At 34.6% G+C, this 14,013-nt stretch overlaps 1 protein-coding gene across 10 annotated transcripts in view; it reads left to right on the forward strand.

Moving 5' to 3' along the window:
* REPS1 (RALBP1 associated Eps domain containing 1) overlaps positions 1–14,013 on the forward strand; it is a 73,293-nt gene that overhangs the window by 26,070 nt on the left and 33,210 nt on the right. For 9 of the 10 annotated variants that reach the window (XM_082855666.1, XM_082855673.1, XM_082855670.1 and 6 more), the window contains exons 2-8: positions 5,440–5,563; positions 7,191–7,387; positions 7,520–7,673; positions 8,229–8,353; positions 8,858–9,020; positions 9,298–9,361; positions 10,507–10,661. In XM_082855666.1, the coding sequence (XP_082711792.1) occupies positions 5,440–5,563; positions 7,191–7,387; positions 7,520–7,673; positions 8,229–8,353; positions 8,858–9,020; positions 9,298–9,361; positions 10,507–10,661 (982 nt within the window). The remainder of the gene's footprint in view (positions 1–5,439; positions 5,564–7,190; positions 7,388–7,519; positions 7,674–8,228; positions 8,354–8,857; positions 9,021–9,297; positions 9,362–10,506; positions 10,662–14,013) is intronic. The other variant, XM_082855672.1, reaches the window with a different exon arrangement.

Consider the following 14,013-nt stretch of genomic DNA (forward strand, 5'->3'; position numbering starts at 1 on the left):
CATAGAATATTCCAGATTTCCAGCTTTACAAAAATCTGAAGATGGCATCATTTGACAGATGTTCTTCTATAGCAGCAGTTAGCTAGAGCTGAATAGCAGCTGTTCTTGTCACACCTGCTCACCTTACCTCACTACATCCCCCATCTGGCCAGTTTCACTGATTTATGGTATACTTGCTTGCGCCTGTAGACATTGTGTTTTCAGTGGCTGCTCTCGAGCAGGGAGTATGTAGCATTGACATCAAAGCAAGAGGTCCTTCTATCACTACCATATAGAGAGTGTGCTCTATAATAGCATTTCTCAGAGTTTGATCTGCAGAGCCCTGGTCTGATATTTTCATAATAATACTAATATGTTATTCCTCCCTGCTCCCCCGCTTTTTTTTTTTTTATCCTGTGTTGACCTTTGCATTGGTAATGCAAAAGAAGTGGTGGGTAAAACTGACTCCTTAGCACAAATCAATGCAGTGTCACCAAACTGTAATAGTATTGTATTCTTTACTGCCATACAAGAAAGAAACCAATTTCACTGAAGAATGTTCTATGTAGGAAAAAAAACCCTGATTTTATTAAATCTTCACCCTTGAGCATATATTTTTTTAGTATTTTGTGTGATGCAGTGGGAAGTATGCATAAAGCACATTTGCTGCATACTGAAGAATGATGGTTGTCTTGAGGAAAAGTACTTATTTTATTGTTTGAGTTGTGAGCTGTACTGACTTTCTTTTTTATGGAGCACCATTTTTCTTGAAGGAACAGCTTACTTGGGTATTGGGCAAAGATTTTCTTGAAAATGAAGCAAGTATGACTGTCACTTAAGGGAAAACAACTAATGCTATTTGTTACTAATGATATAAAATTTGAGCTTTCTGGCAAAAATCAGGATTTTGGAAAACTTAGCTGCAACCGTGTTTTGACTGCTTCCCAGTATTTAATGACTTTTCTGATGAGACCAGTGGTGATATTAACAAATGTAATTTTAAAAAATATTTTGTAAATAAAATGTGTCAACATTTGGAAGATCTGCATGACTATGAACCAGTAGTTTACATATGACCAAAGCAGGTTGCAGTGCACCAGATACACCAATGGATTTTTAATGTAAGAGTATGCAAAAGAGTTTATTAATATGGCTTTGGATTCTATATTGCAGCTAACCTTTAAGCAACTAGCACTTGTAGAGTTTTGGTATGGTATCAAAAAATGATAACAGATTTATATGAAAAGGCTATTTAAATTGCCCTCTGTTGGGACTTCCCTGGTGGCACAGTGGTTGAGAGTCTGCCTGCCGATGCAGGGGACACAGGTTCGTGCCCCAGTCCGGGAGGATCCCACATGCCGTGGAGTGGCTAGGCCCGTGAGCCATGGCTACTGAACCTGCGTGTCCAGAGCCTGTGCTCCACTCCACAACGGGAGAGGCCACAACAGTGAGAGGCCCGTGTACCGCAAAAAAAAAAAAAAAAAAAAAAATCCACCTGCCAACGCAGGGGACACGGGTTCAGTCCCTGGTCCAGGAAGATTCCACATGCCTTGGAGCAACTAAGGCTGTGTGCCACAACTACTGCCTGAGCACCTAGAGCCCATGCTCCACAACGAGAAGCCACCGCCACAAGAAGCCCGCACAGCGCAACGAAGAGTAACCTGTTGCCACAACTAGAGAAAGCCTGCACATGGCAACGAAGACCCAAGGCAGCCAAAAATAAATAAATAAAAATAAAAAAACCTGTCCTTTGTCTTCCAACACATACCTGTGTGAAGTGAGTGTCTTTAAACAAAGCAACATACTGCAGTGAATCAAATACAGAAGCAGATATTAATCTTCTCATAAGCTGGACATTAAGGAAATTTGTATATATATAAAACAATGTACTCTCAATTTTTTATTTTGGAAAAAAGTTATTTTCGTAAAATTTTATGTTACGTGTGATAGGATTATTCTTGTGTTTAAATGAATTCATAGGTGCATTTTTTTTAATATCCCAATTTAAATTCTAATATGGTAAATATCAATAAATACAAGCCAGAAAAACAAACGCTTTGAGGGAGTCCTCTTTAATTTTTTTAAGCATGTATAAGGAGGGATCCTGATACCAAAAAGTTTGAATATCACTGCTCTGGGCTCTTAAACAGCATTGATTCCCAAAGTGTGTTATACAGAGCATCTGATCTATGGACCACTAGTTCTAAAGCATTTTAATAGATACTAAACCAAATAGAGGTTTGTTTCTAGGCTGTAGGATTTTTTAGTGCCTCTTATGAACTAAAAATGCATTGTAAAGTCGCCAAGGGGGCTATAATATATGTTTATTCAACTACAGAGCATTTAACTTGACTGGTGTTCTTTGGAATACATTTTGGAACTACTGCCCCATAAACATGCCATGTTGAGAGTTCTGTTTAGCTATGCCTTGGAGGCACCTGGGAAGAGAGGCCTCGGACTCAGACTAATCTGGCTTTGAACCCTGACTGCCACCTACTAACCTCAGTTTCCTTTCCTATGAACTGGGGATAATGGTAGCCAACATTAGAGGAGTGTTCTGAGCGTTAAGTGGGACAAGAAGTAAACAGTCTTCCTAATAATAGGTATTCAGTGTAATTGTTCCCTGTTTTCCTCTAATTTCTCTAGTAAACCTGAGTCTCCATTACAAGTTATTCCCATGTCGGTAAAGCTGATGAGTCACAGAGAGGTGTGGGGACAAGTCTAACAAGTTAATGAAACAATAAAAGTTAGACTGACTTGGGAGCCAGCATTGTGCATGTAGGTAGGCCAAACTGCCTGGGCTTTTAAGCCAGCAAAAACAGTCAGCTTGTCCATTGACCCAGTCCAACTTAAATTAAAGAATGTTTATAAAAATGAAAGCAATGGAGTCACCTTCTCAATTTTAACTTGATAGTGACTATAAAGGGAGGATCTTACTTTCTATTATATTTTATTAAACATTCATAAAATTTCATTTTGGAGAGAATTTTGACAGTATTCTCAGTGATGATGTATTGATTCTTAGTATTATGTATAGTTTCAATATATTCCTCATTCCACTTTTTTGCATTTTTCTACTTTATAATTCAGCTCGTAGATTCAAGCTGAAATTCTCAAATAACTTCCATATACCTTTCTTGTTGTTAGAATTCCCTGTACCTCATGTTCTGAGCATAGGATTAAAGAACCTTCCTAGTGCATTTAAACTACTCTTTCATTGTCACTTTGTACTAGGCACTCAACTTTTAGGACTTACTGAGGGTACTTGCTCTGAGGCAGCTGACATTATTCTAGGAAAAGGACAGTGGACAGCATGTCTTGGTAGAAGATTAAAAGCATGACTTTGAATTATAGCTCTGCCCTTTTTTGAGCCCTCTGGCCTTAATTACTTGGCCAGTCTGATTCTCTTTCTTCTCCTGTAAAATGATAAAAATAGCAATTCTACTCCATTATTTTTAGGATTAGATGGGAACACCTTGAGTATTTAGCACTGTGCTTAGCATTGTGTGCACTCAGTAAATGTTAGCCCTTTCCCCAACATGTCCATATTTTGTGTATCAGAAGTAAAAAATGATGCTTGTGTACATTCGAGTTATTATTAAAGAACTATTTATTCTTGTTTTCTACAGTATTAAAAGGTTGATTCCTTTTCTAAGCCATGGCGTACAAGGTATAAAGGCAATGACTAGAAAGACTGCTGAGAGCAAAAATGCTACCTTGGCAAAAAGGAAAAAGTCACAAATCATTAAGAACAGAACAAAACAAAAACTCTTAATAGTGTTATTCCATTAGGTGAAAAAAAAAAAAAACACTTTTTTTTAAGCACCCCGAATACATATGTTATCTTCCAGCAGTTGTATAATTTTATGCTTTACATTTAGATCTGTGATCCATTTTGAGTTAATTTTTGTAAAGGGACTAGGTGTACTTTTTTGGGCATTCATTCTGCTTTGTGTTCTCTTAGCTTACTGGATCAGTGGTTCAGTTTCTGGCATTAATTTGGGGGAAACTTTTAGTTATTATTGTTTCAAGTAAATCTTCTGTTCTTTTTATTCTCCTTCTTGTCTTCTTATTACATGTATGTCATACCTTTTGTAGTTGTCCCACAGTTTTCAAATATTCTGTTCTGTTTTTTCCTCTTCTAGTTTTAGAGGTCTTACGGAGATCCTCAAGCTCGAAGATTATCTCCTCAGCCATGTCCAGTCTACTAATAAGCCCATCAAAGGCATTCTTTGTTTTATAGTGTTTTAGATATCTAGCTTTTTTGGGGAGGAGGGGGGGTTTCTTAGGATTTCCATTTCTTTGCTTATATTGCCTATTCTGTTCTTGTATGGTGTCTACTTTATCCATTAGAGCCCTTCACATATTAATCATAGTTCTAAATTCCTGGCCTGATAATTCCAACATCACTGCCCCTTAGTGGCAGAACAGCAACTTCCTCCTGTGCTGATTATTCATAGCAAAAATGACTGTATTTTTTCCTTGTGCAAGTAAACAAATGGTTATCGTTATTGTGATATGTGGCTGAACCAGTGATAGTTGCTTTTTTGCAATTCTAGTAAATACTTCTGATTTAGTACCACAGCGTCTCAGGTACCTTAATCTTCCTTTGAGTGTTTTGGGAAAAAGAAAATAGACAAAATATGTTCCCTTTGTACAAGAAGTTGAATTTTTTGAGAAGCTGAGACAAGGATACTTAGTGCTTGTTTTAAGATTACTTTATGATGTCTGTATAGTAGATGTTACTCCAGCTTTGGGAATTATAATTTAATCTTGTAATTCAAAATTCTCTTTTCTAGTCTGATACTTGTAGTAGCCAGTTGAGAAATACTTGTTGAGTGACTAGAATGATCCTTGAAAGCCTTCATGCTTTAAAAAAAAAAAGCAAACAAACAAAAATTGTTGTTTTAAAGAAAAGTAGTATAACCACATTAAATATAATCTGGAAAATAAGAGGGAAAAAAAACCATACTGTTAATCTCACCTAACAAATTTGTTGGTAGAATTTTTATATATCTGTTTGTTTTAAAAGTTCTGTTTATGTAGTTAAAATTATGCCTCCTGCCTTTTCCCACTTAGTATGTCATTTTATGACTTACTTTAAATGGCTGCTTAATAATCTGTTAGTTGCAGAAACTTTTGGCCCTATTGTATGCACAGTGTTTATGAAGAAGAGTAGATGGTACATTTGTTTCTAAAAGATGTGATTCTTAATAAAATGTAGTTACTTATCACATGAATTTTAATACGTAGGAGAGTGATAACCTCTTATTGTAAGGTCAGTGCCTTTTTATTTTCAAACATTTAAACCTGAAACTTGAGGAAGTTGGTTGTCAGTTGAGAGTAATATACCATATGTCAGCTATGTATTTTGGAGAAGTGATAAACAGAAGTTAGATAGCTGCTTATGTGGAGAATTATTGTCATAATTCTTAATGTTAACATTGTGTTCTTTTATAGATTATGGAGCTTTGTGGTGCAACTAGACTTGGTTATTTTGGAAGAAGTCAGTTCTATATTGCTTTGAAACTTGTAGCTGTTGCCCAGTCTGGCTTCCCTTTAAGAGTGGAAAGTATAAATACAGGTAAATATGGAATATATTAGTAACTGAAATGAAAATGAACTTCTAATCACAAATGAAGTAAAGTCAGAACTGTTGAGTCTTTCTGATGTTTCAGTGGCATTTGTGACGTTGAGTTAGTGTCATGTCTTTTACTACCATGCTCTTTTCATTTGTTAATATTAGAAAAATATGTCTGTCTTAACTCTGTTATGGCATATATGTACTTCATACATATTTGATGGTAATATAAAAACTGTTAAAATGGTGATTTTTAAAAATTAATTTACTAAAAATTGCTTAGAATTTAGATGAATAATTTTATCAAGGTAAATGATGAATTATAGTGCCCATCTTCATATATGCTTTCCTTATATTCTTTTCTACTAACTAAGTATAAAACAACATTATACTTTGTGTTTTCCTGTTTGGAAAAGCCATGAAAGCTCCATTTGAAATTAGAAAGTATTAGTTAACCAAAACTTTGATTGAAAGACACAGTATTAAAAATATTGGCAGACCAAAACCCAAATACAAGCATCTAACCACCTTACAAATGTCACCTAGGATAATTTGTTTATCTGTTATTTGGAGGCTCATTGATGCCGAAGTAGATGGAAATTCTATAAAGGTAGGCACTTAAATGCAGAGTTCTTTGGTTTTCATAGGAAAGGCGGGCAAGAGAAAACTTGAGGTTTTCTCTGATGTTAGAATTTTTATAACATAGTTTTCAGTACCAGCTCAGTTTATTAGTCATCCAGAGGTTTTCATTGTGGAGCTCTGGTTTGCCACATATCATTGTTCTAGAGTTGAGAGTTTACATTCTTTCCAGGTAATATTGAATTCCTTTATATAAATGCTGAATAAACAATGTTTTCCCTTCTTAATGTGGAGATTCTAAAGAGAAATTCTGGTAATCATGGTGGAGGGAAGTACACTTTCCTCTAAAAATGGTTTTGGTGCTGTATTGTTCTAGTCTAAAAGTGTGCAGAGAAATTCTCAGTCTTTTATCCTCTTTTCTACTTAAAATTGAATGTAGAGTATTTGCCTGTAGGAGTGTCATAAGCTAGACTGAAGTGGGTGGGTATAACTGACGCCTTGTTCTGTGTCCTTGGTAGGTGAACAGTAAGTTGTTTTCAGGAATTTCTGCAATGAAAATGTCTAGATTAATCTAGTCTCAAACTTAGTGACATATTCTTATTTCGCTTAGAGCTCTAACATTTTCCTTTAGGGAACCAGTGTGAGTAGAAACAGCCTAGGCTTCGGGGTCCGATTCACCTGGGTGGAAATCCTAACTGTCAATGACCTTGGTATCTTGGAGTCTCAGTTTCTTTCTCTGTAAAATGGGGTTGATAATGGTTATGAGACGAGATAGATATAAAGTACAAGCATAGGGCCAGACATGCAATGAACATTTAATACAGCTTAACTCCTTAAGGACAGTTTGGTGTTACTTCTTTCTAGGTTAGAGTTTCCCTAAACAATCTAAGAGAGATGATCTGAATTTTGTAGAGGTAAACATTTTGTGCCTGTTGTTTCTGTATCAGTTTTTGCAAAAATTCTTTCTAATGTCAAATTCATCTCTTATTTTAGTTTTTCGTGTGTATACCTTTTTTTATTTTGAAGTAATACTTATTTTTGTGGTTAACAGTAAAGGACCTTCCTCTGCCAAGATTTGTTGCTTCAAAGAATGAACAGGAATCTCGTCATGCAGCCTCATATTCTTCAGATTCTGAAAATCAAGGGTCTTATTCTGGTGTAATTCCCCCACCACCGGGCAGGGGGCAAGTGAAAAAGGGATCCACAAGCCATGATACTGGCCAGCCTCGTACATCTGCAGATCAGCAGGTAAGCACGTGCATGTAAATGCTATCAGTTGATGTCCTGTGCTAATGCTTACACTGAAACATTTATTGAGTGCCTTGGTAATGAAAATGTTACCTTAAAATTTAAATTTTAAAGTAATGATGTTCTTTCTAGGAACCTGTATCCCCAGTAGTTTCGCCACAGCAGTCTCCACCAACTTCTCCACACACATGGAGGAAGCACAGCCGCCATCCCAGTGGAGGAAACAGTGAGAGGCCTCTTGCAGGACCTGGGCCATTTTGGTCTCCCTTTGGTGAAGCACAATCAGGTATTTAGAAATTTTTTTAAAGTAACATTTATTAAGGGTTGTAAATTGAAGAAAACTTGATAATGTTCCTTTAAGAGTTGCCTCCAAGTCAATTTTTAATTATATGTTAAGTGCCTTAAAAAGCAAAAGCCAGCTGTGAAAGTTTCTAAGTAGATATATCACTTTGAAGAGTGGTAATTGCATTTATTTATATCTATGATGCTTAGACAAAAGTTTACTGGGATCAGATTCTCTGAAGGGTAAAATGAATAAATAAATATTCCTAGGGATATATTCCTAAGTATAGATTATATTAGTGAAGGGAAGTACACTTTGTTGTAAAAATGATTCTGCTGCTATATTGCTTATTACAGCAATAAATTGGTTATACCAAATGAGGTATAATTTTAAATTGACAGAAAAGATTCCATTTTGGAAATTGTTAACATTTCTTCAAAGTTAGCATTTAAAAGAAAACTTTTATGTGTGTGTGGTGATTTGTTATCATTAAAAACCTTGTAACTTTATTTTTTTCCTCCAAAAATGAGTCAGCATGTTTACCCATTCTGCTTTTAGGTTCTTCTGCTGGTGATGCAGTATGGTCAGGGCATTCTCCACCTCCACCTCAAGAAAATTGGGTCAGTTTTGCAGATACTCCACCAACCAGTACTCTTTTAACCATGCATCCTGCTTCTGTCCAGGTGTGACATTTTATTGGTATTGCATTTTTATTTGCTTCATTCAGAGTATTGCTGCAGTCATTGTTTTCATATTTTGCTGTTGCAAATTTTATAAATGCAAGTTCACTCTTTTACAAAAAAACCAGAACTCTGTGCGTTTTCTTCAAGTCTGTTTTCATTGGAATGTTTCACTGAAAGTTTTGGCTGATTTTCTTGCTAATTCCATAGTGAAGCTTTGAAAGGTTTCTGCATCTAGGAATATATTTGCTTGGCTTTCTTAGCACATTTTACATAACTTTCTGTTGCTTACATATTGCTGTCGTTCTACACATTTATATAATCATTGTGCAAAAACGTTTAATAACCTATATAACAAATATGTGGTTTGCTGATGAGTTTGTGAAGACTTCTTATTTTTTAAACATCCACAAAAAGTTTTACTTTCAAAGATAAGTAACCTAGCGATCTTGGTCCATGTAATCATATAGATAGATGCTGTACTGAGGAAAAAATGTTTCATTACAGGACCAGACAACAGTACGAACTGTAGCATCAGCTACAACTGCCAATGAAATACGTAGGCAATCCAGTAGTTATGACGATCCCTGGAAAATAACAGATGAACAAAGACAGTATTATGTAAATCAATTTAAAACCATTCAGCCTGATCTAAACGGATTTATTCCAGGTGAGTTGTTAAAAACAGAAGTTCTTCTAGATGGGATAGGACAATCTCAATTTCATAATCTCAAAAACATGGTTTTATTGGTCAGAGATTATAAAGGATAAATTATTCTCAAATTGCCTAAAAACTTTATAATCGCTGGAAACCAAAAACATGGCATGTACACATGTTACGGTTACCTTTTTCTCAGTGACAAAAGTCTTAAGACTCTTACCTCACATTTTATTCTTGGAGCTGTAAGTTCAGAATAACATTAAACAACACTGTTTTAATATTTCAGGATCTGCAGCTAAAGAGTTTTTTACAAAATCAAAACTTCCTATTCTTGAACTTTCTCATATTTGGTAAGTGTGGTATATCATTAGTTGGGTAATGTGGGTTGTTTCAGAGGAGTTTATAGCAGGTAGATTTTTGAACTTTAAAAAATAAACTATTAGAGTAACCTTTCCAAGAGTATTCTCAAAGTACTCAGTATTGCCTTATAATAGCCAGCTTCTCTCTCACTCTTTAGAAAAGAAATAAGTGATAACACTGTAGTAGTTCTTTAAAATGGGTTATAAAATTCTTTAAGCTGTATCACCTGTTTCTTGTTGAAAGCATAATGTGTGGAATAAAAGCTAGTTTGCTCATACATGGTTATGTTTATCACATTTGTTTTTTAACAAGTTTAGTAAGTCCTATACCAAGGCGTGATCTTAAGGACATGCTTAGCTGCCATTTAAATATAGACTGAGACTCAGGATAGCTGCTGTGTAGTTGAAATTAGCCATTAAAACACAAATTACAATCACAAATTATTTTTTAAAAACAATTATTGGATAAACAAATGTTATTTCTACTGTATATCAGTGTATTTCTTTACATTCTAAATTATTTTGTTATTAAGGTTTTTAGAAGCATAGGATGCTATGGTAGGAAGTAGGTAGATAATGCCTAAAACCGAAAAATCAAGAACTAGCAATATATGCATGCTATTTATGTAGTTTAAGGTAATGAATGAAAAATGGTTGCATCTGCAACCAGAAAATCGACATCAGGGTGGGGCTGCTCTTTCTTTGTACCAAGCCTTGTAATTCTGTTGGATGCCTTAAAGTGCATACATGTAGAAATTTGATAACAGTAAAAACAGTTTTTAAAAATTTCAGTGACTTACTAACTAAGCCTAGCTTTAACTAAATCCTGTTACTAAAAATGCATATGGGGTAAAGGTCATTTTTTGGTGACTTTATTTGTTGGGACTGTTTCTTCAGCATTTTATTATGAGAATTTAAGACATACAGAAAAGTTTAAAGAATTGTTCCTTGAACACCCATATGCCCGCTACCTACAGTTAACAGTTTGCTATATTTGTTTTATTACATATCTTTCCATCTATGGAATTTTAAAAATTATAGATTGCAATTTTCTGGGAAAGGATTTCTCTCCTTTTTGAGACCTAAAGGGAGTCAAAGCAGAATATGATTATATTAATAAGAAGTTTTTCTTCTAGGGAACTCTCAGACTTTGATAAAGATGGAGCCTTGACACTGGATGAGTTTTGTGCTGCTTTTCATCTGGTAGTTGCTAGGAAGAATGGCTACGACTTACCGGAAAAACTCCCTGAAAGCTTAATGCCCAAACTGATTGATTTGGAAGATTCAGCAGGTAAGACCGGGAGCTGAAGAGACCTGACTGCATGCCTTAATAAACATAACACTTGATTCTTAAAGCAAAATAAAGATAGACGTTAAAACTTAGTTTAAGAGCATAAACATTTCATCAGAAGCACGTAGATTTGCCATCAGAATAGGATGTACAGGCTGAACCTGGATTAATGGCTTGGCTTATTTAGTAAACTTTAAATAAAGAGATAAAGAATACATGCCACTATTTCACCTTACACTAGTGACTTGCAGAGATCTGAAGAGCATTTCATAGTATCTTGTTACTTTGCTGCCTTTAATTGCATTATAAATTGTCTGAAGTGGGTAAAGTAGCCTGTCTTCATTATCAACATTTTTCCATTTAATGCATCTTAATTTGTTGAAGGGAATGCCTGGTTTATCCTTAGACCTCTACAGTCACAAGCATTTTCCTTTAAAAAGCCCACTTCTTTTCTTCAGACTCTAAAGAAATCTGGGAAATTTGTATTTGATTGTAGATAGTGCTTTTTTTAAAATGTTTACAGAAATGCTTTTATAAGTGCTCATACTTACTGGTAGCTTTCTTTAAAAGGAAATAAGACTACAAGGGGTAAAAAATGAGTACTTTTTCCTTACGTTCTGAATGAATAAGAGGAAATTAATGCTAAATTATTAATGTACCTAATTAAAACTAAATTATTGTTTACAATTTTTCTATCTAAATTCTCTTGTATTTTATGTTGGAAGGAATTTTATGCTTTTAAAAAGAGAAGATAGAACGAAATTTGGCTCTTAAAAGGGCAACGTCTGTTTAACTCAGAAACGCAAGTCATCTGACTTCACTGTCTAAATTTTACGGAAAGAACCATATACATGTCATTACTGTCAGGAAGGGAACAGTCTCCTTGGAGTTAAGAATCTGAGTGTGCTTCTAGTTTTGCTACTTTGTGACCTTCCTTGGGCAAGTTCTAACCATTTACTCTTATTTTTTCCTTCTGTTTCTCCACCTGAAATGCGGATTTGATGCCATTCATATTTTAAGACCTGAATTGTATCCTGACCTTTTATCAACCAATAGGTTGATTAAATAATTTACTGTTGATTTCAGTTTTTTAGAAACATTATCCTGTGAGAATCCTAGGATTTGCCTAATCATTTCAGGTAGTTATTTGGCGTCAGTTACCCTCTAACTTGAGCTGAAAGCTAAGCGTTTTTGTCAGATAATTTTGCTTCAGAGTTCTTTGGTTTACCTAATTAGGAAATAGACAAAAATCACTTCTTTATTTAGCTTTTTGCTAGTAGCCAAAAGGGAAGCAATTTTGATAGCTGCAGACTTGCTGCATCATTGATTTATAAATTGGGCTCGTATGTAGAGTTTTTTTATGACTTTAATTTTTTAAAACCTGATAGCATACTAATACAAGAAATAAGTCAAGCTTATTCTGTTGTATGTCATTTTCTAGAGGTTTGTCTGATCTTGTTATCTATTGGATTCAGATAGGTGAATCTGACTTTTGCATGTAGTCAGTAGAGTCTTTGTTTTCTTTCTTTAATTTAAATAAAGTGTGATTCTTTGTCATGTTGATCTACTGACGGAATTTTAAGGCTGATGATGCAAGTTCTTTCCTGGGCATTTGTCTTTTTACACCTGTTAGATTTGTTTAGCAAAGAGACACTCTGGTTTTTTGCCTGCATGTCTCTATACACTATTCCTTTAACTATAATTTTAAAGGTGTCAAAGACTCAGTTTTTTCCAATTCTAACATAATATTATATGGTTTCCAGTCAAATTTATTGTGAACATTTTGACCACACAATATTAGATTAAAATCTGCTTTGCCTACTCATAAATGATGAATTTGGAGTTCTATTTTGAGGTGGGAAGAACCATTTAATCTTCTTTCTCCTACCTATCATAAGCCTGAGATTCATGACACAAAGTCCTTTGAATATAGAAATTGTCACGTGACACTGTGATTCAATCAGTATCCTTAAAAACCATTTTTAAATAGCTGTGTTTTTAGATGTTCCCAGTTAAAGGAGGCACACCCAAACACTTTCTTTTGGCTGACCTGAGAACTTACCATAAATATTCCTTCTGTGGAGACTTTGTGCCTTACAGGCAAAGGTGGTTTCTATCTTCTCTGATCTTGCACAGCATATCCTATGTGCTGTTCATTATGGCACACATTATGCTGAATCCTGTTCTTTTTTTCCACTTTCTACCACTACACTCTGAGCGCCTTAAAAAAATAGGAGATGTATCGTATTCATTGTAGTATCCTCAGGACCTAGCACTTGCAGGCATGGACTAAGTAGCTTAGTAAATAATTATTGAGTAAATTATGCTAAATATGTGCCATTTTTAAAGTAGGGTTTTTTCCTTAACATTTCTGTCTTTGGAAAAACAGTCATTTGTTTTAACTTTATGATGTTGGGACATATTAAAATATTAGCTCCACAAGTATTCTATATTTACAATTTAAGTAACTCTCACAGAAAAATAGATGATGAATAATGATGACTTGAGTTACAGTTGCTTGAAGTAACAAGCTAAGCTTTCTGTAGGCATGCAAACATAGGTGGGATATATATGTATTTTTTCCAAAGTCATTTGATTAGATTTATAGGATTAAATATACCAGATAAAACAGAACAACCAAGGACCAGAGGTAGAAGTACTTGTGTAGACCTGAATGAAAATATTTAACATTGAACATCACTGAATTTGACAGCTGGAGTAAATAACTTTCATTGTCTTATAAAAGAAAACATACAAGAATTCATCTGTGGAAGCTTTCTGAAGCTGAATTCAAGAAAGAATGGTAATCTTCTAGGAATAGCTATCTTCTTTTTTTCTAAATTTTTAAAATTTTTATTGGAGTATAGTTGACTTACAATGTTGTGTTAGTTTCAGGTGTACAGCAAAGTGAATCAGTTATATATAGACATATATCCACTCTTTTTTTAGATTCTTTTTCCATATAGGTCATTACAGAGTATTGAGTGGAGTTCCCTGTGCTATTCAGTAGGTACTTATTGGTTATCTATTTTATATATAGTAGTGTGTATATGTCAATCCCAATCTCCCAATTTATCCCTCCCCCCTCTTAGGAATGGTTATCTTCTATTAAAAAAAAAAAAAGATTAAGGTGACCTGCTAGCCTACCACAATTGTATCTTAAAGAAAAAAAAAAAAACACGTTGAGTTATTATACATTTTAAACTCAATCTCCACCTCTTAAACTCAATTTCCAAAGAATCATCTTTGTAGCACAGTTTCAATTTTACATATATTTTTTTGCGATTATTTGGTCAGTCTCTCTTAAACTAGATTAGAGGTTCCTGGGCAGATAGTAACCAGATTGGTCTTG

The sequence above is a fragment of the Leucopleurus acutus genome (genome assembly GCF_964270905.1).
Source record: "Leucopleurus acutus genome assembly, chromosome: 15".
NCBI lineage: Eukaryota > Metazoa > Chordata > Mammalia > Artiodactyla > Delphinidae > Leucopleurus > Leucopleurus acutus.